The 26,612-nt window shown below is 42.0% G+C and overlaps 1 protein-coding gene across 21 annotated transcripts in view; it reads left to right on the top strand.

Annotated features, from left to right (window-relative positions):
- The window catches only part of EXOC6 (exocyst complex component 6), a 313,607-nt gene that overhangs the window by 117,734 nt on the left and 169,261 nt on the right, over positions 1–26,612 (top strand). For 5 of the 21 annotated variants that reach the window (XM_081554288.1, XM_081554277.1, XM_081554145.1 and 2 more), the window contains exon 1: positions 19,823–19,948. In XM_081554288.1, coding sequence (XP_081410414.1) covers positions 19,848–19,948 — 101 coding nt within the window. In that variant the 5' untranslated portion in view covers positions 19,823–19,847. Of the gene's footprint in view, positions 1–44; positions 114–736; positions 896–1,534; positions 1,657–3,972; positions 4,076–19,822; positions 19,949–20,048; positions 20,440–26,612 lie in introns of those variants that run through there. The other 16 variants (XM_081554128.1, XM_081554222.1, XM_081554234.1 and 13 more) reach the window with 7 other exon arrangements.

Genomic DNA, 26,612 nt, shown 5'->3' with positions numbered 1-26,612 from the left:
ATAGACTCCTTTTATTATATTATGAAATTCTCTTCTATTCCTAGGTAACCATGTTGTTGTTTTTTTTCCTGGACCCATCAAAACATACAGAGGTGTAAGAATTACCTATAAAGGTGAGGAAACTACCTCTTCAGGAAAGAATGGAGTAGGGGTGAAAGGGTGGAACTCAGATTTCAGCTCTGAAGAGAACTGAGAACCATTTCTCTTGGTGAGAATTGTCAGGCTAGTCCACTTCTTTTGTTACCCTTCTACCTTTTGGCCACTCCTGCCTTGCCCCCAGGCTACCAGGTATTTCCAAGAGACTGCAAGTTGCAAAAGGGGCACCTGTGCCAATGACACCCATGAGCATAATGTTTCCCATTGGTGGTTCCAATGCAGAGTTAGGAGGTTGGGATTCCAGTTTTGGTGAGGGAGGGATGCGAAAAACTGACCGAGATTTTTTTTTTTTTAATAATAAACTTACTTTTTAAAGAAGAGTCAGTTTCTAATTCTAGAGGGTTCCTAGCAGATTAATAAACCAAAGACTCAGTCACAGAGAAGAAAAAAAAATACTTACAAGGGAGCTCAGGATCAGGGCATAGCCTGATGGTGTGTCCCCAAAATCCAGTTGGGGCTAGATTTCTCAACCTCAGCACTACTAGCATCTGGGGCTAGATAATTCTTTGTTGTAGGGGACTGTACTGTGCATTTAGCAGAAACTCTAGCCTCTGCTCACTGGATTCCAACCCACCTTCAGCTTGAGACAGTCAAAAATGTCTCCAGGTATTGCCCTATGGTTGGGAGAAGACAGGATCGCCCAGTGAGAGTCACTGGCCTAGAGCTATGCACTTGTCTCCCATCAGTGGTCAGACTGGACCCCAGAGAGGAGTAAAAGAGTCTGAGCTGCAGCTGGGAGGTGAGGCTAACGGTTGAGACTGGGAACATTCCAGTCATACTCCCCATTCTCTTTTATGGGTATCTTGGAATATGGCTGTTTAAAATTTTTCCGTTACCTTCTTTTCTTTCCCTTATTTGGTGAATTTGTTGTCAGCACTATGGGGTAGGGGAGGTTGTTTTCCTGACTGTTTCTCTTGGGAGGAGATTCTCTTCTGTTCATTCAATCTGTGCTGACTTCCGTCAGGAAATGGCACTCAAGGAAAGTTTTGAATAAAAGGAAGATGCTGGTTTAGTCAGTGGAAACAGGAAGTTGTAGCCTGTGTCTTACAAGGCTTAGAAGAAAGTAAGAGGCAGAGAAAAAATTCACTTAACCGAAGTGGGAGGAGCAGAAGAGAGCCCGGTGGGAGTAGAGGAGGTATGGGGAGAGCTGAGGGGCGGATGGAGGCAACCAAGCCAACAGGATGGAAGACTTTGCGTCTCCTGGTGGGGCTGGCTATACAGGAAGAGAATAACAGCGCTATGCAGTAGGAACAAGGTCAGGCAGTAACTATGAGTCAAAACTATTGTGGTTTGTTAATTATACTACTTTACAGTATAACACTGTTCTAAAAATACTCTATTTAAATTAACACAATTTTATCACTATTTGTATTAAAAGCATATGCCTACATTACCGAATCCCCTTGAGTAAACAAAGAGAAAAGGAGAAGGCGAATGTAGCAAAATGTTAACAATGGATGAATCAGATGAAGGTTATCTGACTGTTCATGATATTCTTCTGTAAGTTTGAAAATTTTTAAAATAAAAATTTGTGTTATGTGGGGATAAAAGTCAATTTTTAAACTATGTTATATTTAAGGCTGGGTAGGTCATCATAGGTGTATGTTCATGAGTATGTGGCCTTACCCATGTGTTTGTTCTCTACAATATAGTAAAGTGATGAGCAATACTCTCTTACGACCAGAATGATTTCCCATCATGGATTTATGTATTCTCACAGTCTGATCAATTCTATCTGGAAGTCTCATCTATTTGCATCATTTGGACCAAACACATCCTCATAAGGCAGAAGTAACTCTTAGCCTGTAGTTTTGTTGTCAATCTTTCATTCATTCAGTGAGCATTTCTTGAGCACCTACAGGGCAATGCATTAAGTATTATGAGAAATACAAATACAAATCAAATAGACATTCTGCTTTTAGATAATCTGATAATTTGGTATAAATTTAAAACCTTGCACATAAATTATTTTAACACAGACAGAAAGTTACTGTTTTGTGTCAGATCTTGAAAGAGGCCATGATTACTTCCTCTTGGAGGAAATGGTGTATGACATATTCCTGGTGCATTTCTTCCATTCTGCCAAGGAGGAGAACTAGGGGTTAAGAGTTGAGCCTGTTGGGGGGGGTTGATGTGAAGAATGCTGCATTGGTTTGCTATTGCTGCATATAATCCATCACTTAGTGGCTGCAAAGAACAGTCATTCATTATTCTTCCTGTGTCTGTGGGTATGTGGGGCACAGCTGATCTGACCCAGGCTGGAGTGAGCAGCTCTGTAACAGATGTTGCAGCTGGATGGGAAAATGTGCTTCTTCCTGCAGTTGTGTGGATCCATGGGGATGACTCTGCTTCATGTATCTCTCCTCCTCCTTGGACCAGCAAGCCAGCCAGGGCATGTATTTCTCAGGCGATGGCAGAGGTGTAAGAGGGCAAAGAGAAACATGTAAAGCTTTGCAAACCCTCGGGTTAGAGCTCAAGTACTATCACTTCAGCTCATATATCATCGGCCAGCAGGAGTTGCAGGGCTAAGCCCAAAGTCTTGGAGCATTAAGGGACGCTTGGTGAGGCACCAGCAAGGGTATGGATGTAGGGAGAAGTGAAAAACTGATGCAATTGATAACATATGCTTTGTGATTACATGAACAGTACATTTTGAGGAGAAAGAAGTTCAATTTCTTTTCACAGCATTATTAACACTTCTGATAAAAACTTTAAAAAAATAGACTCATATGGAAGAATGTCACCACTCATCCCTTTATTTATTTTGGCTGCATGGCATGTGGAATGCGGGATCTTGGTTTCCTGACCAGGGGTTGAACCCATGCCACCTGCAGTGGAAGTGTGGACTCTTAACCACTGAACCACTAGGGAAGTACCTGTTCATTCCTTTAAATATGCACTTTGTGGTACTGGGCAAGAAATCATGAGGTTAAACTCAGAATTGAAGATGATCTAACACAAATTGTAATGGGAAATTTGTACCTATTTAATTTTTAAGGCCTACCTGGGGCTATCTGTTGTCCACATTTTTCCTTGATATTTTAGGCCTCTACTTCTTTTGTGTATTCTTCCTCTCAGCAGCAACCAGCCCTCTTCAACCTCCTGGCATCTTCATGCTTTTGCCCTTCCCAAAAGGATCTAGCAAACTCACTCACAGTTAGGCATAGGAACTGATAAGTATTAAAATACAACCACTTCCAGGAGCATTTGTATTAGAACAGGAAACAAAAAAAAAGGAATGGCTCCATCGTGGTCTAACTTCACCCAGCAGTGAAGAGTGTGGAGAAATTAAAGAGATGGGGGACCAAAGTGCTTGCCCAGTGCTCAAAATCATATTCCAGAGGACTGTTTTTTTGTTGTTGTTGTTATTTTTTTGAGTTCGTGGGAACAAGGGTAGAGTTGTAGGAATAACTGAGAGTATAACTTTAATCACATACTTAGCATAAACAACATTAAAATATGTGCCCCAACAAGTCAATTGTCTTTCACAATTTTTTATAGTGTAATTGTTCCAATTCCTATCAAAGTTTGCAGTTACTGTATTTGAGAAACAAGTAAATAAATACAGCAGGCATCAGGCTGGAACTTTCTAAACTGTGTCAAGGTTAATAATAAGTAAAATGTTATAAGTAGAGACAAGACAGCAACAGCTGTGCAACATTCTTGGAAGCAAGGATTTTGATAGCATGAAGTCAGACAGTGAGCTCAGTTTTTGCTGCTACTCTGGCTGGACAGAGAGACCCTGTCAGAATTATAATACAACTACATTTCTCTTATAAAGTACTGTCTTACATTAAAAAAATATGATGTCTGCAGCTGGAAAATCAGGAGCAATGTTGGAAGAAGACCCAGATCAAACCTATGAGAATGTCCTGGCTGAGATTCAGTCTTTTGAGCTGCCCATTGAAGCTACTTTAAGGTAGGGCTCCTTTATATTTTACTGTTTCTTCTTTGGTGGTGATAAGGTAGTCTTATTCATGTCTTTTTATACTTTTCTCTATAACAATAAAAAATAATTTTTGAGAAATGATTGCAATTCTATATATACCTAATCTCAAAGTTTTATCCTTAGAGAAATGACGGTGAATGAATTATCCACATTTTTTGTATTATATTTGTTTCATGATTCATCACGACAAAGTTAAAAACTAGAAATGACTTTCAAGTGACCAAAAAGGGCTGCATGCCAACTCCAAATAGATATTCCATCTTATTTACATCGGGTTTCAATTGTCTTCTCTAAAATACTACTTAGTGAAAAATATAGAGACCATTTAGTCATATCATTGAAACTCATTTATATTTGAATGGATGTGGATGTGAGTTGTAGGAAAAAACACAGAATGCTCATTTGTATTGTTGCTGCTCTTGGGTATGTGGGGCCCTCTTGGATATGTATTTTTTATTTCTACATAAGGTTAAAAAATAGTTTCTTTGGTAAGATGGGGATTAATTTGCATAGTTCAAGGACAGGATTAAAATGAAAGACCATATATCTCTGTGTTAAATGCACAGTTTAAAAAATTTAATTCTTTTTGACTGTCTGCTTGTATCTGACACTTATCAGTATGGGAACAGGATGGCAATCTCTGACTGTGATAGTGACAGTCAATAAATATTTGTTGACCAATATTTGTAGATTAAGTGAAAGGATTTTTTTTTTTTGGTGCTGTCTTTTTAGTCTCAGAAATATCCAGGAGCAGATATGTATAAATCTGAATTTAAATTTGATTTTGCATTACATGTATCCTGAATCTTTCCAAAGGGCCTAGGGTAGGGTTGGGGGTATTGGAAGCTATTGATATTTATTGGTTGATTCTTGGATCATCAATATGTAGGTACAGTACAAGAATAATTACAACTCCATTATAACTGTTACTTATACCTTCATTTTATCTGAGCATCATGAACATCCATGAATAAGGGCAGGTGCTTTTCATCCTATTCAACAGGTAGAAAAAAACCAAAGCTTTTCACTAATGGGAAACTTGGTAAGTTTTTCCAAGTGGAACATACTTTATACTGTACCAGCACCTTCTAAAACTTGTGTATCTGCCTGGTGGCTAGGTCAGAAGTCTAAAGGGAAACATGAGAGGGGAATAAAGGAAGCCTGAAAAAGTGAAAGTGTTAGCTGTGACTGACTCTATGTGACCCCATGGACTGTAGCCTGCCAGGCTCCTCTGTCCATGGAATTCTCCAGGCAAGAATACTGGAGTAAGTAGCCATTCCCTTCTCCAGGGGATCTTCCTGATCCAGGGTTTGAACCCAGGTCTCTTGCATTGCAGGCGGACTCTTTACCATCTGAGCCACCAGGGAAGCCTGGACATGTGTTCATTACTGTGGCCTCTGCTGCCATTGCCGCTTCAGAGCCCTTAGTCTTCAACCCCTGACCCTCTCTACATCTCTCCCCTGGTCTCTCAACCCTGGCCAATATCTACAGGCTTCATCCATCCTTGAAACTATCAGCTAGTCTTGCTCTGGTACTGGACCTGACTTCCTGTTTTGGTTCTTAGATGTGTCCTACCTTCTGTTCTGAGGGTAAATGTCCTGGGTCTTGTACTAGGTCTCCTAAAGGAAAGAGTCGGTTTAGATCTGGCAGTCACAGCACTCTCCCATCATCACAAGAGCAGACACTGCACAAATATTTTTTCCAGGTGCTGCCTGTCACCACCAGTGGATCTGGAATGCCCACTGTTAGCTTCACAAAGAGCTCTGACCCTATACGACCTCATGGACTGTAGCCCATCAGGCGTCTCTGTCCATGGCATTCTCCAGGCAAGAATACTGGAGTGGGTTGTCTTTTCTTCTGCAGGAGAGCTTTCCAACCCAGGGATTGAACCCATGTCTCTTGCACTGCAGGCGGATTTTTACCATCTGAGCCACCTTGCGTACTGGGTCTTAGTTGTGGCACGTGGGATCTTCAATCTCCATTGTGGCATGCAGGATCTTTAGTTGCGGCCTGTGGGATCTAGTCCCTGACCAGAGGTTGAACCCGGGCCCCCTGCTTTGGGAGCATGGAGTCTTAGCCACTGGACCACCAGGGAAGTCCCCTAACAAACCTTTAATTGAGACAATATTCACCAAAATTACTTTTCCTAAACAATTGCTGTAATAATTGATGAGATGAAGACTTCTTAGGCTGACATTTGCCTTTTAGCACTTCTCTATGTATGTTATTGATATTCCTGTGTCAACTGTTCTGGTCCACTCCTCTTACGGAACATATCAGCTCATGTGGCCAAATGTGAGGGTTGGAAAATAAAGACAGGACTTCCATTTTGGCCAAACTGGAGTGTTTACTGTTTGATAATATGCCCTGATATTTTCTTCCTCTGGTTCTTATGGTTCCTTTTCTTTATTAAATTGCACTCTTACTTCTGTCTGCCAAAATCCAGCCCATCTTGCAAAGCACAGCTCAAATATTCTTTCTTCTGTGAAGCCTCTCTGATCCATCAACCACAGGTGAGTGCTTCATCCTTTGAAGCCCCAAAGAATCCAGGGCATTTATTCTGACTCATTTGGGTGTGTGTACGCTTGCATGTATTTTGTGCCATAACAATTTTCAGGCTAAAGATTCCTGAGGGCACAGACTGTATATTTATATCTTAGTATCCTCTGCAGAAGCTTCTACCATACTTGACACACAGTAGCTAGATAAATATTTGTTGAACTAATTTGTATGAGCTTCTGAGCTAATGATGGTCTTACAAGACAAAGGAAAAAAGGAAGTCCAGAGAGAAAGTCATCATTTCAGGGAATAAGAAAAGGCAGAAGTATTTGAATAGATTTGAATAGTTGCAAGTTCTAAAGGCAGAGAGGGTGGAAAAGGAGTTTGGTTGGAGGGAGAATGACCAGGAGGGCTGCACAGGACCTACTGTGAGGCCTTGTGAAGGGACAGTGAAGGGAAGGTCAGGACATTGAGAAGATGGGGCTAGGAATACAGGGGAGAAGCTCTGTATGTGGAAACTGAGGGAGAGAGAAAATACCCAAGAGCTCTCCTAGTTGTTCTTCCATGTCACAAAAGAAAGGGATTTTTCCACAGACATTTTCTGTTGTAAAATCCCAAACTGTTAGTTAGCTTCCTCTCCCTGCCCACCTTGTTTCTGAGGTCAGTGTTCAGATCAGGGTTAGATCAAGGGTTTGTTTCTCTAACAGGGTGAGGTCAGAGAGCTCAGGGACTCAAAACCCATAGATGATTTCTATTAGTGTCATTTAAAAATGGCTCCACAGCCCTTCCTGTCACTCTCAGCCTCACCATCATCTGAGAGAATGGGTCTCCTCCACTGAGGAGTCGTGAGTGAGTTGCTGAGGTTGGGACTCAAGTCATCCAGCATTGTCAATGGCCATCGTCTCTTTCACCTGCCCAGGCTTTCTTCCCCCTACCTCCTGATTTCATACAGGGCTGCTCCAAGAGCAGGCTTCTCCCAGGTGGCCCGTCCTGTCTCCTGCCTGACTTCCCCACTGGGCTCTTAGGTCAGCTCCTTTGGTCTTCTTTCTGTTTTGGTGGAAAAGTGGAAAAGGATCAGATGATCCTGAGATCCTGTGTTTGTTTTCATCTATGTGTGAAATGAGACCACTGCCTGAAGTATTAAGTTTAAAGGAGAGATAGTTTTAGGGGGAGCTGAGACATTATATTTTTCCATGGTTTATTTGTACTGCCGATGAAATACCCAATAGACATATCTGGCAGCTCTAATAATTGAATTGGTGGAGAAGTGGAATTTGATGTTAGACACGCAGAGAGTGATTGAATTTCAAAGAAAAGAGAGAAATGTAAAGGAAGATCTACTGCTAGTGCCCGGGTTGTCCTAGCTTGGCTTTGCTTTGGGCATTCAAAATCTCCTGGCTGACATATTCTTGGTAGGCTGAAACTCATGAGCAGGTGGGGTCTGAAATTAGTTTTGCTGTCCTAATCCTTTTTGCCCTGGGCCTCACTGTTTTTTTATTATGTTACCACCGTATGATAATTTCCACTAGATTTTCTCATTTGGTTTTATGATTTTTATTCCAGTTCCTCCATTTGGCCTAGACATGCCCAGCTCCTTGCCAGCTGCTCCCTCTAGGGGGCGTGCGTGTCCCTGGTAGGCTTAATGGCTGTCTGGAGCCATTCTTTAAGAATCTACAAGACTAGTACTTTGTTGGCCTTATCCAGTATTACCAGCTGCCTTGAACAAGCATAGTTAATAGTTTTCAACTAGTATATCAATTCCAGTGCATTGGAATTGCACCCTCATGTTGAGGGTGGTTCTGGTAAAATAGTGCTGGTGGCTACGACCCTAACATATTTATGCTAGAACTTCCAGCTGCCAAGCCTCGCTCATTAGACCTGCCCCCCATGGATATCCTCTCATGCCTGGATATAGCCTGGGCTCATGATGCCTCATGGGGTCCTGCAGGTCTGTTGTTAGCCTCCTAGAACAGGTCCTGAAATTGTAACGTGTCTGAACCAATTTGAGTTCAGAAATTTTTTGCGAGAGCTGAGACTGAGACAAAGAGATTGAAGAGAAGTGCAACGTTAGTGGGAGGTAGAAAAAGAGGAGGTATCCAACGAAAGCCCTGCCAAGGACTGGGAAAAATAGGAGGAAAAGGGAATTGTACACGATGACGTACCAGAAGAAATTTTTGCAATTGTTTTATGATAACATAATTGTTTTACACTTGTACTCACAGACTCTCTTGGGCTCTTTTCCAAAAGCTGATCATGAAGTTTTACCAGTTTAAGAGCAAACAGGATATTGTAGTTTCTTTGACTTTAATGTTTTTAAGAATGAAGATAACATGCTTTTAGGAAAGGAAACATTAAAGCAACAATAACAACAAAACACCAACAACCTAAACTGTAAACACAATAAAACCTTAGGATGACATACTAAAAAATACAACTGGTTATATTCAGCTGTAGAATTCTAGGATGTTCTTGCTGTTTTTATCTTCAGAAATGTAAGATTTGTATTAAATCTTATTTCATTAAATACACTGATTAAGATCAAAAGTATAATATTTGTTAGTTGTTTGATTTTGGCTTTAGTTTCTAAAACTACAAAATGGGGATTATAATAAAACCTATATCAAATGGTTAATGTATATGAAGTACTTAGCACAATACCAGCCTAGCACATTGTAAATGCTTGATAAATGTTAGCAATTATTATTATTATATTTAATTTACACTGGGATATACATTTCAGCATAATGTAATGTATACTTTAGAGAGTTGAAGTAAATGAGCATTCATGACATTTTGAAATTCTGAGCAGGTGGGAAACACTGAATAATGTAAATTTTATTTTGGTTGAAAATATTCAAGGGAGAGAGGTATCCCTTTTCAAAATCCTATTTACTAAGGCTTATATTTGATGCTAATATAATATCATGACCTCATCTAATGTCTTATGGGAGTGGTGTAGTATGCTGAATGTTGTGGATATAAAATGGAATCCAAAGAAACTGTTTAGGAATAACTGAGGGCCTGATTATGACTGAGGCCTGCTATGTCTGCAGCACCCCAGAAAAGCCTGGGTTTCCTGATGATGGTGGGCTGTGTAGTTGCCAAATTTTCACTGAATACTTAAATGATTCTGTTAGCTGCTTGATCTTCAGGGAAACATTAGAGAGAAGTTAAAATTTTTTTTATTTTGAAAACAAAGTATTCCAAGCAGGGAGACAGTTTCATTTATTTACAGTTAAATGAATGGGCTCTTTTCTATTTCTGCTTTATTGACTATGCCAAAGCCTTTGACTGTGTGGATCACAATCAACTGTGGAAAATTCTGAAAGAGATGGTAATATCAGACCACCTGACCTGTCTCTTGAAAAACCTGTATGCAGGTCAGGAAGCAACAGTTAGACCTGGACATAGAACAACAGACTGGTTCCAAATAGGAAAAGGAGTATGTTAAGGCTGTATATTGTCACCCTACTTATTTAACTTATATGCAGAGTACATCATGAGAAACACTGGGCTGGAAGAAGCACAAGCTGGAATCAAGCTTGCCGGGAGAAATATCAATAACCTCAGATATGCGGATGACACTACCCTTATGGCAGAAAGTGAAGAAGAACTAAAGAGCCTCTTGATGAAAGTGAAAGAGGAGAGTGAAAAAGTTGGCTTAAAGCTCAACATTCAGAAAGCTAAGATCATGGCATCTGGTCCCATCACTTCATGGCAAATAGATGGGGAAACAGTGTCAGACTTCATTTTTCTGGGCTCAAAAATCACTGCAGATGGTGATTGCAGCCATGAAATTAAAAGACGCTTACTCCTTGGAAGGAAAGTTATGACCAACCTAGACAGCATATTAAAAAGCAGAGACAATACTTGGCCGACAAAGGTCCGTTTAGTCAAGGCTATGGTTTTTCTAGTAGTTATGTATGGATGTGAGAGTTGGACTATAAAGAAAGCTGAGTGCCAAAGAATTGATGCTTTTGAACTGTGGTGTTGGAGAAGACTCTTGAGAGTCCCCTGGACTGCAAGGAGATCCAACCAGTCCATCCTAAAGGAGATCAGTTCTGAATATTCATTGGAAGGACTGATGCTGAAGCTGAAACTCCAATACTTTGGCCACCTGATGCGAAGAGCTGACTCATTTGAAAAGACCCTGATGCTGGGAAAGATTGAGGGCAGGAGGAGAAGGGGACGACAGAGGATGAGATGGTTGGAGGGCATCACCGACCCAATGGACATGAGTTTGGGTAGGCTCCGGGAGCTGGTGTTGGATAGGGAGGCCTGGCATGCTGCAGTTCATGGGGTCACAAAGTGTTGGACATGACTGAGTGACTGAACTGAACTGAAATGAATGGGCTCTGGAGCCAGTTCAAATTTTGCCTCTATACTTATAGATAGAACTATTAGAAGGCTCACACAAATTAGGCATTCAGTGTATTTAATGTAGTGGCTCATACATGAGCCATACAATGCTCATATAATGATCAGTCCTTCATTCAGTAAATAAATATTTATGGAGCATCTCCAATGTGGCAGAAAGTGGTCAAGGATGGTCAGTAGTCTTGTTGATACAGAAAATTCCCTGCTATATCAGGGAATTCCCTGCTCCCAGGGAGCTGACATTTTAGTGAAGAGAGCTAAAAATAAATTAAAAACCAGTAATAAATTCTATGAAGAATAACAAATCAGGGTGAAGGATAGGGAGGTCCAGGGATGCTATTTTACAAAAGTGACCAGGGAGTAAATATCAGCTGTTATTATCATTTCATTATATTAGTTACATTTCTAAATCCTTTTTGCTGAGAGGAGAAAAAAAATAGCACAAGTGAGAGGAGAAGCAGAAAGGGCAACAGGCAATGAAGGAAAGCTAAATGAGGAAAGAGTGAGGAATGGAGATGTTGCACTGAACAGGATGAGGAATAATAATAAAAATACCACAACAATGAGGAGGAAAGAGAAGAGAAAATAGTTGGTATTATAAGCTGGTGCTGGGGGTTGTTGGGGAGAGAGGAAAGAGAGAGAGAGTAGAATTCAGAGGAAATACCATTGCTCTTTAATTGCTCAGTGGACTTTAAAATGTTTAGCTTTGGGATGAGCAAGTTAATGGTGCTTTCTGGACATCATTCTGAGGGCGGGACTAGTAACATAATTTACAGAACCAATGTGAAATGAAGATGGAGTCCCCCTTGTCCAAAATATTATTAAGAACTACCAGATGGTGATGGCAGAGTATTAATCCAAGAGCAGCTTCTTGAGCCCTGCACGGATGAGCCAGCTCTGTCTGAAAGCTTAGCACAGAACCTGGCACATAGCAAGCTTTGAATAAAAGCAGCTGTTGAATGAAGAGAACCTGGGGCTAATTACTTTTGAACTTCTTTGAGGACCAGCCCATATTTCAGAAAAACTGATTTTACTTGGCTTCAATTTCAGGTTTCCTTCTATTGTTCTCCCCTGTGGGATATGGAACAGATTCCTGGACAACAGTTTTGCAGCAGGAAGGAATCCTCCCAGATCTGGCAGGGTTTTGTTCACATTCTATTGCACTTATAGACTGTGGCCACTTGGGGTCACTGTACCAAGGTAGAAGCTGGAGGAATGCAGCTGTCAAGGCATTCTCCAAAGAGTGGCTAAAAGGGAAGGCTTAATTGATTAGAGCCAATAAAGACTACCCTGTGTTCTGCATTTTGATAAAGTTCGGCAGTTATGTAGCAAAGGCTCTTAAACTCTTTAAGAAACATCTCAATGATAATAGCAAATTCTAAGAGGTTAAAGATCAGGAAGTCTGATATAGGGTTCCTAGGAATGAGGAAGGGACTCTTTTGTGGAGATATACCCTACCTCATGAAACATGCTTTTACAACAATAAACTTAACATGAGAAGTATTATTTGCATGTGGATTATTCATTTAACAAATGGTAACTGGGCTGGTAGTGAACAATACAGACATTGTCCCTGTGCCTGGAAATGAAGACAGACTCAACGATTTGCTACCACGATGTGTGTCTCAAAAGATGAGCATCGTCTCCAAGGACAACAAAGAGGCACTTGACTTAGAAGCAAGATCCAGAGGGCTCACTAAAGTGGATCCAGAACCAGCAGTCTAACCTAAAGACAAGGTCCTGGTTCCTTCGCCCCAATAAGAACAACTTTCAGGCAGTTTCCACCAATCAAGCATTCAGCGATAAAATGAGGTTCAAGTTCAGAGAACTCTGATACAAAATTAGGCTATTTTGTTAATGATTAGAGAAAAAGGAACATTATTGTGTCTGATTTTTATTTTTATTTTACCAAAGAGGAAGCTAAATTCTGGGCTTTTTGGTTGAATAACAAATGTCAGATAATCCTCACCTCCAATGTTCCACGTTGAATGAGCTCTGGACTAAACATTATACATATATTATCTTCTTTAATATAATAGATGGTAAAGGATATATTATATTATGCAATGGTAAAGAATCCACCTGCCAGTGTAGGAGATGCAGGAAATGTGGGTTTGATCTCTAGGTTGCAAAGCTTCCCTGGAGGAGGAAATGGCAACCTACTCCAATATTCTTGCTTGGAGAATCCCATGGACAGAGAAGCCTGGCGGGCTACAGTCCATGGGGTCACAAGGAATTGGATGCAACTGAGCAACTAAGCATACATGAGCACATCTTCTTTAATCCCGACACCACTTGGTAAGCTAGGGACTTTTATTGCTCCCAATTCACACCTGAAGAAACTGAAGCAAAGACAAGTTAAGTCCTTTTACAGAGGGTCCCACATTTAGTAAGAGATGAATTGGAATTTGAACCCATTTAAATGCCAGACCAGGGCAGCAACATTCTACAGCCTCCTTCTGAGGGAGGGACTTTCCCAAGGTTGGTTATTAGTCTGTAGACAAGTGGCTCAAAGTATAAGTTCTTAGTGACTAAGATTTTATTTACAGATTAAACCCTTACTTGGCTGGTTAGTTTCCTACTGAACACAGAGTGCGTCTCCTGCTCTGTCAGTCTTCCTGGTATCTTTTCCCTCCCAGGAGTCCTGAAGAGAAATTTTGAGTGGATCTCTGGAAATCGATATCCACTGCTCCCCAAATAACTCACCAAACATGTGCAATCTTCCAATGTGCCCTACTATCCCCAGCCTCCTCAGACCAGACTGACAATCATTTATTCCTTGGGTAAAACAATATCAGAACAGTCATCTGACTTTTTTATTAACATGAAAAGCAAGAACAGCTTACTGCTCCGTCTTCTCCAACTCACTAGCTGTGTGGCCTTGGACAAGTGACTTAATCTCTCTAAGTCTCAGTTTCTCCAAATTACTTTTTTTTTTTTTTTTTTTACAGATATAGAAGTATTTATTAACAATTTGGTCCTTATACATAATACGTTGAAAAAGCATATTCCCCAGTCCTTTTATCTTCTGTATCTCTGAACACTGAAGTAAAAAATTATATTAAGGAATGTGAATATAAAGGAAACTAAGGCTTTAAGGATTTTATTGTCCCAAGCTTGTTCTTACACAACTGAAACAGAAAATAAAGAAGTGCTTTGAAAAAGAAGGGATATTCAGCTATAATAAAAGTAAGCAAATTAAATAAATTAGACATAACTCTTCTGTTTGAAGGAAAAAAAAAAAAACAACAAGGATCTTTCCTTAGGTATTTACATTTTCTTTTTCAAGAGAAAAGACCAAAAGTTTAGTTTCCAAATTGCTAAGTCCAAGCAAGAAGAGAAAGAAGCTAGATTCAAGAAAAATTACAATATATCACTAGATTTTTCCAATCAAAATCTGGGCCAAAAAAATCAAAATCTGGGTGCAGGCAGGCTTCTATTCTACAAGCTATCTAAAATAAATAAGAAATGTCTTAAAAACTTCATGATGCAAGTCTGCAGGAAAAGTAAGAGGTGGGGAGATGGAGGGCATTTAGTCCCCAAATCATAGTGTGAAACTCAGAATAAAATAGTTGTCTCACTTAGGGATAATTGAATAAAACTCACATAAACACAGTTTATCCCTTAATCAGTAGGCTCTGGATCCATGAACTGGCTCAATTCTAAAAAGTGGGTGAAAGGTTGTGAATTACTACACTATGGCAGTCCTGGTAGACTTCTGCCCACTTCTGCTGGATTCTCTGCCTATGATTCAGCTCAAGCAGTAATCTTCTAGGCTGCTTACTAGATATTATTCGAGCCAGAAAATTGTGAGCATCAATATTCTGTTTCTAAACGGGGATGCTGTGTATGAGACTGTCCTAAGTAGGTGCAGAAAATATGAGAAAATTGCACGAGCAAGTGTCCCAGACCGACTCTTGCTGTTCTGTGTTCTTTTCCTCAGTTCCCACCTGTGACTTACTGGGAAATTCTTCACAACCAGTAAAACTTAGTTATCCAAAGAGGGAAAAGTTCAGGCATAGTTTTCTGTTGTTGTTCTTGAGCATGATAAGTTGTGGTTGACGAGAAGTAGATGTAATGTTTTATAGGCCATTCAAACTCTTAGATGTCTGTGAAATGAAAGTTTCCCAGTAGTAATCATTATGGGCGTATATCTGGTAGTCCATGTTGTTTTGTAGAAAAATAATTTGAGGTATGCTGCTGCTGCTGCTGCTGCTGCTGCTAAGTCGCTTCAGTCGTGTCCGACCCTGTGCGACCCCACAGACGGCAGCCCACCAGGCTCTGCCGTGCCTGGGATTCTCCAGGCAAGACCACTGGAGTGGGTTGCCATTTCCTTCTCCAATGCATGAAAGTGAAAAGTGAAAGTGAAGTCACTCAGTCGTGTCCGACTCTTCGTGACACCGTGGACTGCAGCCTACCAGGCTCCTCTGCCCATGGGATTTTCGAGGCACGAGTACTGGAGTGGGGTGCCATTGCCTTCTCCAAGTTTCTCCAAATTAAATTGCAGATAGCAAAGGTACCCCACAGGCTGAAATTAGATTTTAGTAAAATTAGTACTAACTTAATTACTAATAAAATTGTGAATTAAATTAGTAAAGGTTAAATTAGATAATATAAAAGGCTTAGAAAATAGTGCTCAGTAAATAGCTATTAAGGTTATTTTGCTTTATAGCTGAAATTCTTTATTTTGGAGATTTCTAGAAATGTAGCACTTTATTTTTTAAAATATTCATTTATTTGGCTGCATCAGGTCTTACTTGTGGTGTGTAGGCTCTTTGTGGCATCATGCAGGGTCTTTCATTGCATGGACTCTCCAGTTGTGACATCAGGGCGCAGTAGTTGCCGTGTGCAGACTTAGTTGCTCTGTGGCATGTGGAATCTTAGTTCCCCGACCAGGGATCAAACTCATCCCCTGTGTTGGAAGGCAGATTCTTATCCATTGTCTGGACCACCAGAGAAGTCCCTAGATATGTAGCACTTTAGGCCTTTTTTTCACAGTAATGTGCATGTTATATCTATGTCCATGATTAAAATTTACATAGTGAGCTATTTAGAACATTAAACTTTAAATTCTTATCAAAAAACTTCAAGTACTAACAGATCTGCCAGAAGTCACAGAGGGAACCAGCTAGAGCTGTTTTAGAAGAAGTGGTAAATGGACTTCCTTCCACCTTAACTTGAATTAAGGGGAAGAGACTGCTGCTTAATGCTGAGGTAATCCCTATGGGCAGGTGTTGAAACAGGTCAAGAGTGAGGAGTATGTAAGTAGGGTTGGCTTCCCAGGGCCGGGCATTTAGAGCTGGGTTTGGATACATTGCATCAGGGTTGGAGAAGAGAAGAGGGAAAGATCTGGATAATGAACACTCTGAAAAGAAAGGCCCCATCAGAAGCTGATCGCCAAATGAGAAGCTGGCTTCTGCCCTATGTCCTACTCTCCTCACCTTGCTTTACTCTTTAGAACAATGAATTCTGGCCCTGCTTATCATCTGAGCTAAGATAGCCTGCCTTTTCCTGCAGAGAGAACTGGCTCTCTGTTCTCTTTGTAGGATACCATAAAATTTGTCCTCAGATCTTATGTTTTGGTTTCAGGTTCAGTTTTCCAAAGGTTTAATTTTCCCTCTCAAGAGCTGAATCTGCATCTCAGATGTGCTAACACCAGGTGGTGGTGCCTGAGCAACTGAGGATCAGTCTACTAAGAAAAAAATTTGTTTCTTTTTTCTTACTACACAACAAAAAGCAATTGGAGGAAGGGCCAAAATGCTGGGGTCTGGGTACAGGGATTTGACTTGACCCAAGGGTAAAATTTTAAATAACCAGAGGAATGGATGAAGTTTATATATATATATATAAACTATATACCCTCTAACAAAAGCCCATAAGTATCGTTTCTTGCAGTGAAGCTCTGATGGTGAACATCAGGGAATTTGAGGTAACCTTTTCTGTTTGTGTTGCAGATTTCTATCAAGGCAACTGAATACACCACATTATCAGATGTGATATTTAATGTCAAATATATAAAGATCAAGTTTGAGGAAACTAACTTTTTACAAGTTGATATTGTTCTAATTTCTAATTGTTACCAATAATGGATTAATTAAACTCTGGCTTTATGCTCAGATCTGTTTGGAACCCCTTTCTAAGTCATCCTGAACTCTTTTCAGTGGCTTCAGAACTTCAGCGTTGTCCGGTTTTAAGACCCCTCCAGCGTTCTCTCAGCCACGTGCAGAACTCTAGGAGAAACTATAAGAAATTGGAAAGCTAAAACAAAAGGGGGGCATCTCTAAACTTAAGGACCTTAACATGATATGAAAGTGCAGGTGGACTTGGGAAGAGATTTTTTTTTTTCCTGTATGTTTTTACAGCTTGAGGAAGTGAGATTTCCCAGGGAAGATCTGGATTCTCTTGTACTATCAAGACAGTGCAAACAGGGACTTCCCTGGCAGTCCAGTGGTTAAGAGACTCTGCTGGGGGTGTCGGTTATTATCTCTGATTAGGGAACTAAGATCTACGTGCCACCCAGTATGGTCAAAAAAAAAAAAAAAAAAAGACAGTGGAAACAGGCTTGTGATAGGGTTTCTTGGTAGAATAAGTATGTGGATGTAGCAGGGCTTTCTTGATCTTTCAAGCTAGCCTGCACTGAAGTCAGCCATGTGTTTCAGTCCTGTGAGTGTCAACTGTACAAAAACAAACAAAATTCAAATTATAAGAAAGAACTAATCAAAACAAGTGCTCACTATTAAAACAGTTGTTGGTAGAGTGGGTAAATGGGCTAACTTAAACCTAGAGTCAGTAGAGGTTTTGTGATTCCTTGTTGTTGCTGTTGCTTAGTAGCTAAGTTGTATCCGGCTCTTTTGTGACCCCATGGATGATAGCCCACCAGGGTCCTCTGTCCATGGAATTCTCTAGGCAAGAACACTGGAGTGGGTAGCCATTTCTGTTTCCAGGGGATCTTCCTGACCCAGGGATCGAACCTGCATCTCCTGTATTGACAGGTGGATTCTTTACCCCTGAGCCACCTGATTCCTTAGGGAAATCTGTATGAAGGAGATTAAGTTTGAGTTGAAATTTCCAAGGAGGACAGAAATTTCAGATTAATAGGAAAAAGGACATTTTTATATGTTAGTAAAGTTTATTGGGATCTTACTAAGAGGTAGGCAGAATAATGGTTCCCCTCAAATGTCCACAATCTAATCCTTGGAATCTGTACATATATTATCTTACATGACAAAAGGGATATTGCAGGTATGACTAATGCTAAGACCTTGAGATAGAAGATGCTCCAGAATTATAATACTTGTGTCAAACCTAATGCCATGGGTCCTTAAAAGCAGAAAATCTTTTCTGGCCTAGGTCAGAGTCAGAGGGAAATATGACTATAGAAGAATGGTCAGAGAGATGCAAAATTTCTGACTTGAAAGACTGAGGAAGGGGGCCATGAGCCAAAGAATGTGGGTGGCCTCTGGAAGCTGAAATACATAAGGAAATAAATTCTCCCCTAGTGCCTCTGGAAAGAACACTGTTGTGCTGACACCTTATTTTTAGCCCAGTGAGACCTGTATTGGACTTCTAGCCTACAGAACCATAACAAATTTGAATTGTTTTAAGCTAAGTTTATGATAATTTGTTACAGCAGTTATAGAAACCTAACACAACATGGGACAGCAAAATGAGGTAGACACTACCATGGTCATTTTCAGACTGGGAAACTTAACTATAAAGGGACTAGGTTCTGACACAATGTCACCCAGCTGTAGAGTGAAAGACTAGGGGATTAAATTGAGCACACCGTCTTCAGAAGTCATGCTCTTAACCTTTAGGCGGGATTTTTGTGGGAGGAGGATGGAAGTAGTAAAAGCTTCTAGAAAAAGCTCACTGGAGTGAGTTACACAACTGTATAATAAAGAGCTTGGTTGACTCAAAGGGACATGCTGAGCCCTGGATTAATGGAGACCAGAAAATAGTTGTCCCTCAGGGCTAGGTTATGTACTCTCTTTCTGATTAATCTTCCTCAGTCGCTGATTTGATCATGACAAACTGGTTTACTTAGCAGTCCCATAAACAAGACTCTTCCAAGCACCTGCCTGTCCTTCCCATCTCTTTGAAGCTCACTTCTCTCAAGGGCTTCCCCACCTCATCCCAGCCACAGCAACTTGGGGGCACTTGGGTTCAAGGACTTTGGCATGAAATCACACACTGCACTGGGTCTCTCTTGTATCTTTGCCATAAAATGTCTTCGTTTTACGTCATTTACTTTTTCTGACGCTTATAATTTATTTCCAAGTAGACTGGTCTCTGTGAACTTCCCGCGGGCAGGAACAGGAATCCACTTAGAGTGGTCGTCCTTGTTCGCCAGTTTGGTTCTTCTTGGTTCATTCCTAAAATAAATCTTACTCCCACATACCATTTTGATTTTCTTGAGTTTTCCTTTCTCTGACTCTCCACCACCCATGCCTCCTCGTTAAACATTCCCGTAGTCTTTATTGTCGACCTCCCTCATTACGAAAGAATCCCAAGTGCTAGCACAGGGTCTGCACACAGAATACAGGGATCTATGCTTTTAAAGCAGAGTCAATGATTAAACAGCAACTAGGGGCCGGTGCCGGGAGAGAGTTGCAGGTGGCCTGTCTCCACTCCGCGCAGCGCCCGACAGCACCTGGGCCTCCCCCAGGTGTGGGGAAAGTGACCCGATGGCGCGCCCGTGCGCGGCCTTCCACGCGCCCCAGGGCCGCCTGCCCCGCCCCTTTCCCCGCCCCTTTCCCCGCCTTCCCCGCCCCGTTCCCCGCCTCCTCGCGCTCGCGCCACAGGTTGCTCGCCCCCGCGGTCCGCGCGGCGCCGCGCCTCGCCGGCTCCTCAGCTTCCAGCCAAGATGGCGGAGAGCGGTGAAGGTCCGGGCACCGTCCCAGAGCACGAGCGGATCTTGCAGGAGATCCAGAGCACAGACACCGCCTGCGTGGGGCCCACCCTCCGGTAAAGCTCTCATCCTCTCGGGATCTCTGGCTGCCCCCTCCGGCCGCTCGTCAGGAGGCGGGCGGGTCTTCCGCCGTCGGCCGCGCGCGAAGCGGCCCGACAGGTGGTGCGGGAGGAGGCGGGCGGTCGGGCGGCTGGGCGGCCGGGCAGGGGCCGAGGCGCAGCGGGCCAGGACCTGAGCCGGGACCGGGGCGAGGCGGCACGGGCGACTGCACCTGTCTGTGCGGCCCGCCTCAGCCGCGGGAGCTGTCAACTGCGCAGCTGGAGGGTGTGGCTGCCACGGTGCCTGTGACCCCGGGAGTCGCGGCACCGCCCCGTTTTCGACGCCCCGCCCCGCGCTGCCCCGGCCCGGGCCTGGGGTCTCGAGAACGCGCCTGGGGCTTCCCGGCTCGCGCAACGCTCCGGGTCTGAGGGCTGCTCCGCCTCGGCGTGCCCTGGACGGAGGTGAAGTGCGGGCAGACGGCGGCACAGAGGTGCCGACTCGCGCGCAGGTGGAAACGCTGGCGCGCTGGGCTGCTGCGGGCGTGGGAGAATTGAAATTGAGCGGGAGTCGCCGGCACCATTCTCTCTACTCCCGCGTCGCCAGAGTGGGCGAGGAGGGAGCGTGGGCGGGCGGGGAGAAGCTGACGCTCAGGAACGCGCTGGTGTGACTGATCGTGACCGTGCGCTCGCCCGGCAAGCCTCTCTGGAGTCTGGGAAGCTTTTATTTATTTACGAATATTTAATTTTGCATGCATTTCCCCGTTTATTTTAAAAAGAATCTCCACCGTTTAAAAATAGTACAAGAACAATGAATATTCCAAACTGAGTATCTGTTGCCCTAGTAAATCCAGACACTCTAATGATCCATTAGAATGTTAGCCACTTTCTTCAAGAATGAGTGCCCTTTAAACATAAGGCTTCATTTTTCGGTGTGATGATAATGAAATTATTATTCACTTAGGGAACTTGGGACTCACTGTGCTTTTGTCATTATTATGTGGATCTGTGGTTGTAGTACAAAGTGAAACCAGTTATGATGTAAATCCACCTTGCCCTGAGAGTACTGAGAACTGGATTCTTGGTTTACACTAGTCTTACCACTGATGAAGTGTGTAGTCATGGGCAAAAATCATTTAACTTCTCTGGACCTCGATTCTTTATTTGTAGACAGGGGAGGGGTACGTGTTTAGACACCCAGAAAGCCCAGGAATTTAGAGACCTTGCCTATTTGTTCACTGCTGTATGCCTAAGCATGTGGTAGGCACCTGATACATTTTTGTCACATGGAGTTCCCTCTATAAGTATCAGTGCATTTCCTTAATTTTTCAATATAACACTTTTCATAAAACTGCATTTGCTAATGAAAGTTGAACTCATACATTTAAAGGAAGCTTTGTTTTCCTCACTGCATGGTGAAACTGAACGAATATAGTGTGTGGTATAGTTATTACAACAGTCCATTTTTGAGAATAGTATTGATTAGGAAGGAGGTGCTTCTTCTTGAGAAAATGTACTAGGCAGGATCCTTGAAAGCAGGTGAAATTAACTTAGGAGAAGAATTTGAACTACAGTTGACTCTTGAACAATATGGATCTGAACTGTGTGAGTTCACTTATACCTGTAATTTTTTGGTAGTAAATATAGTGGTAAAGAATCTGCCTGCCAATGCAGGAGAGGCAACAGACTCGGGTTGAGGAAGATCCTGGGTCTAAATGATCCCTGAGAAGGAAATGAGAGCACACTCCAGTATTCTTGCTTGGGAAATCCCATGGACAGAGGAGCCTGGCGGGCTATAGTCTGCTGCTAAGTCGCTTCAGTCGTGTCCGGCTCTGTGCGACCCCATAGACGGCAGCCCACCAGGCTCCGCCGTCCCTGGGATTCTCCAGGCAAGAATACTGGAGTGGGTTGCCATTTCCTTCTCCAGTGCATGAAAGGGAAAAGTGAAAGTGAAGTCGCTCAGTCATGTCCGACTCCTAGCGACCCCATGGGTCTGCAGCCTACCAGGCTCCTCCACCCATGGGATTTTCCAGGCAAGAGTACTGGAGTGGGGTGCCATTGCCTTCTCCGGGGCTATAGTCTTATGGGGTCACAAAAGAGTCAGACACAACTTAGCGACTAAACAGCAACAACTGTGGGGACTTCTGTACTCTCACTGCTGGGGTAGGAGTTGGGGGCCCGGTTGAGCCCAGGTTGGGGGAACTAAGAGCCGGAAAGCCTTGTGGCTCGGCCAAATAGAAAAAATACATACATACATATTGTGATACTACCGGCTCCGCAGTTGGTTGCATCTGGAAATGCGGAACTTGGGGTATAGAAGAACCCATTGTATGGACAATAAGTCATATGTGGATTTTTCAGTGCATGAAAGGTCCTCGGCCCTGATCCCCTCATTGTTTCAGGGTCAACTGTACACTGAGAGATTTTTGTAACACAAGTAGAATATATGTATTGGTGGTGTTATCAATCTGTTTTGGTGGTGACATTTGTATCACCTACTCACTTTGTTGAAACCCACACTCTTTTCTTTAGTGAACTACACTGACTCATACTTACTCTATATATACACTTGTCATCTCTCATTTGCAAGCAGGCCCTGCACACACACGTGGAAGGCACTGCTAGCAGTCCTTTCTCTTGAACAGAGTTTAAGACAATGCTGTTTTTTTCCCTGAGGTTTCACTGAGTGGAATGCTAATACTAAAATTAAAAAAACTCATTATGGGAAAATTTAAATGTTTTAAGAAGTAAAAAAAAAAAAGTAGGGACTTCCCCGGTAATCTGATGGTTAGGACTGTGTGCTTTCATTGCTGGGCCGGGTTCAGTCCCTGGTCAGGGAACTTAGACCCTGCAAGCCTCTAAGTGCAGCCAAAAATTAAAATAAAAGTAAAAAATAAAGACTAAAAAGACTGACCATACCACGTGTTGGTGAAGTTGTGAAATAACTCGCATTCTCTGTATACGAAAGTGGGAATTTCATAGATGCTGTTTTTCAGGTTGAGGTTATTTCCTTCTAGTTTGTTGAGTGTTTTTACTATGAAGCAGTGTTGAATTTTGCGGATGCTTTTTCTGCATCTATTGAGATGATCATGTGGATTTTGTCCCTTATCTTATAGAAATGGTGTTTTATATTAATTGATTTTCAGATATAAATCAACCTTGCATTTTTGGAATTAATCCGACTTGGTCATAGTGTATAATCATTTTTTATATGTTACCAGATTCCATTTGTTAGTATCTTGTTTAGGATTTTTGCATGTATATTCATAAGAGCTATTTGTCTTTTATTTTCTGGTGATGTCTTTGGTTTTGGTATGAGAATAATACCTTATTATTGGTTAGTGTTCCTCAATAGAGATGAATGTGTTTTTATTTCTCCCTTTATTTATGTGGTATACCAACCTAGATAGCATATTTAAAAGCAGAGACATTACTTTGCCAACAAAGGTCCGTCTAGTCAAGGCTATGGTTTTTCCAGTGGTCATGTATGGATGTGAGAGTTGGATGGTGAAGAAAGCTGAGCTCCGAAGAATTGATGCTTTTAAACTATGGTGTTGGAGCAGACTCTTGAGAGTCCCTTGGACTGCAAGGAGATCCAACCAGTCCATCCTAAACGAGATCAGTCCTGGGTGTTCATTGGAAGGACTGATGTTGAAGCTGAAACTCCGATACTTTGGCCACTTCATGCGAAGAGCTGACTCATTGGAAAAGACCCTAATGCTGGGTGGAATTGGGGGCAGGAGGAGAAGGGGACAATAGAGGATGAGATGGTTGGATGGCATCACTGACTCGATGGACATGGGTTTGGGTAAACTCCAGGAGTTAGTGATGGACAGGGAGGCCTGGCGTGCTGCGATTCATGGGGTTGCAAAGAGTTGGACACGACTGAATGACTGAACTAAATACCATATTTATGTATATATGTATATATGTATGTAATGTTGAATCACTCTTACATTCTTAGTCTAAATCCCATATGGTCATGGAGTATAATCTTTTTAACATGCTGGATTCAGCTTGCTAATATTTTATTGAGTGTTTTTATATCTGTATTCATAGGGGATATTGGTACCTAGTTTTCTTTTTTTGTGATATCTTCAGCTGGCTTTGGTATCAGAGTAATGCTGGCATAATAGAATGAGTGAGGAGTGTCCCTATTCTCCCACTTTTTGGAAGAGTTTGTGTAGGAATAGTATTAATTTTTCTTTAAATAGATGGTAGAATTTGTCACTAAAACTATCTAGCTTTTCTTTCTTGGAAGGTTTCTGATTATTGATCAGTCTCTTGTTATAACAGGTCTGTTTTGATTTTCTATTCTTAGTGCATCAGTTTTGGTAGTTTGTGTCATTTCAGAAATGTGTTCATTTTGTCTAGGTTATCAGGTTGTTAGTATAAAGTGGTTCATGTGCGTGTGTGCTCCGTCTGACTCTTTGGTGACCCGATGGACTGTAGCCCACTAGTCTCCTCTGTCCGTGGAATTTCCCAGGCAAGAATACTGAAGTGGGTTGCCATTTCCTTCTCCAGGAGATCTTCCTGACTCAGGGGTCAAATCCACATCTCTTGCTTGGCAGGCAGATTCTTTGACATTGAGCCACCTGGGAATCACAGAATTGTTCATAGCATTCCCTTATAACCTTTTTTATTTCTGTAAGACTGGTGGTACTGACTTTTCTTTTACTCTTTTCTATTTATTTCTTTGGCTGTGAGGGACTTAGTTGTGGCAGTTGGAATCTAGTCCCCTGACCAGGGATTGAACCTGGGCCTCTTGCATTGGGAATCAGAGTCTTAACCACTGGACCATCAGGAAAGTCCCTCTTGTACTCTTGATTTTAGTAATTTGTGTCTCTCTTTTCCTTAGTCAGTCTAGCTTAAAGTTTGTCAGTTTTATCAACTTCAGCATCATCTCATAAGTTTTGGTATTGTGTGTTTTCATTTTTATTCATTTCAAAGTATTTTTTAAATTTCCTTTGTGATTTGCTCTTTGTGTCATTGGTTATTTAGAAGTATGTTGTTAAATTGCAACATATTTGTGAATTTCTCAAGTGCCTTTGTGTTACTAATGCCTAATTTCATTGCATTTGGTCAGAGATCATATTTTGTATGATTTCAATCCTTTTAAATTCACTGAGGCTTGTTTTACGGCCTAACATGTGATCTGTCCTGGAGAATGTTACATGTTCACTTCAGAAGACTGTGTATACTGATGTTATTGGGTGGAAGATGCTATAGATGTCCATTAGGTCTCATTAGACTATAGTTGATCAGGTCTTCTACTTGCCTTTTGATCTTCTACTTGTTGTTCTGTCCATCATTGGGTAATGGGTAGTTTTTGCTTCATGTATCTTGGGCTCTTTTTTTAGGTGCATGTGTTTGCTCAGTGTGTCTGACTCTTTGTGATCCTTTGGACTGTAGCCCACTAGGCTCCTCTATCCATGGGGATTTTCACACAAGAATATTGGAGTAAGTTGCCATTTCCTTCCTCCAGGGGAACTTCCCCACCCAGGGATCGTACCTGCATCTCCTGAGTCTCCTGAATTGCAGGTAGATTCTTTACTGCTGAGGCATTGGGGAAGCCCATAAATGTGTATTTGTTGTTGTTGTTCAGTCGCTCAGTCGTGTCCGATGCTTCGTGACCCTGTAGACTGCAGCATGCCAGGCTTCCCTGTCCTTCAGCATCTTCCTGAGCTTGCTCAAACTCATATCCATTGAGTCAGTGATACCATCCAACCATCTTGTCCTCTGTTGCCCCCTTCTCCTCCTGCCTTCAGTCTTTCCCGGCACCAGGGTCTTTTCCAGTGAGTCAGTTCTTCACATCAAGTGGCCAAAGTATTGAATCTTCAGCTTCAGCATCAGTCCTTCCAATGAATATTCAGGGTTGGTTTCCTTCAGGATTGACTGATTTAATCTCCTTGCAGTCCAGAGGACTCACAGGGGTCTTCTTCAACACCACAGTTCAAAGGCATCAATTCTTCAGTGCTCAGTGTTCTTTATGGTCCAATTGTCACATCCATACATGACTATTGGAAAAACCATAGCCTTGACTAGACAGACCTTTGTTGACAAAGTAATGTCTCTGCTTTTTAATATGCTATCTAGGTTGGGCATAGCTTTTCTTTCAAGGAGCAAGTGTCTTAATTTCATGGCTGCAGTCACCATTCAGAGTGATTTTGGAGCCCAAGAAAATAAAGTGTGTCACTGTTTCCATTATTTCCCCGTCTATTTGCCATGTAGTGATGGGACTGGATGCCATGATCTTAGTTTTTTTAATGTTTAGTTTTAAGCCAACTTTTTCACTCTCCTCTTTCATCAAGAGGCTCTTAAGCTCCTTTTCGCTTTCTGCCATAGGGGTGGTGTCATCTGTGTATCTGAGGTTATTGATATTTCTCCTGGCAATCTTGATTCAGCTTGTGCTTCATCCAGCCCGACATTTCACATGATGTATTCTGCATATAAGTTAAATAAGCAGGGTGACAATTATGCACTCTTGATGTACTCCTTTCCCATCTTGGAACCAGTCCATTGTTCCATGTCTGGTTCTAATTGTTACTTCTTGACCTGCGTACAGGTTACTCAGGAGGCAGGTAAGGTGGTCTAGTATTCCCATCTCTTTAAGAATTCCACAGTTTGTTGTGATTCACACAGTCAAAGGATTTGCATAGTCAATGAAGTAGAAGTAGGTGTTTTT

Source organism: Giraffa tippelskirchi, chromosome 2 (genome assembly GCF_054371585.1).
Source record: "Giraffa tippelskirchi isolate mGirTip1 chromosome 2, T2T-mGirTip1v1.2.pri, whole genome shotgun sequence".
NCBI lineage: Eukaryota > Metazoa > Chordata > Mammalia > Artiodactyla > Giraffidae > Giraffa > Giraffa tippelskirchi.
Note: the sequence above shows the minus strand (reverse complement) of the source record. Positions and strands in the feature narration are given on the sequence as shown.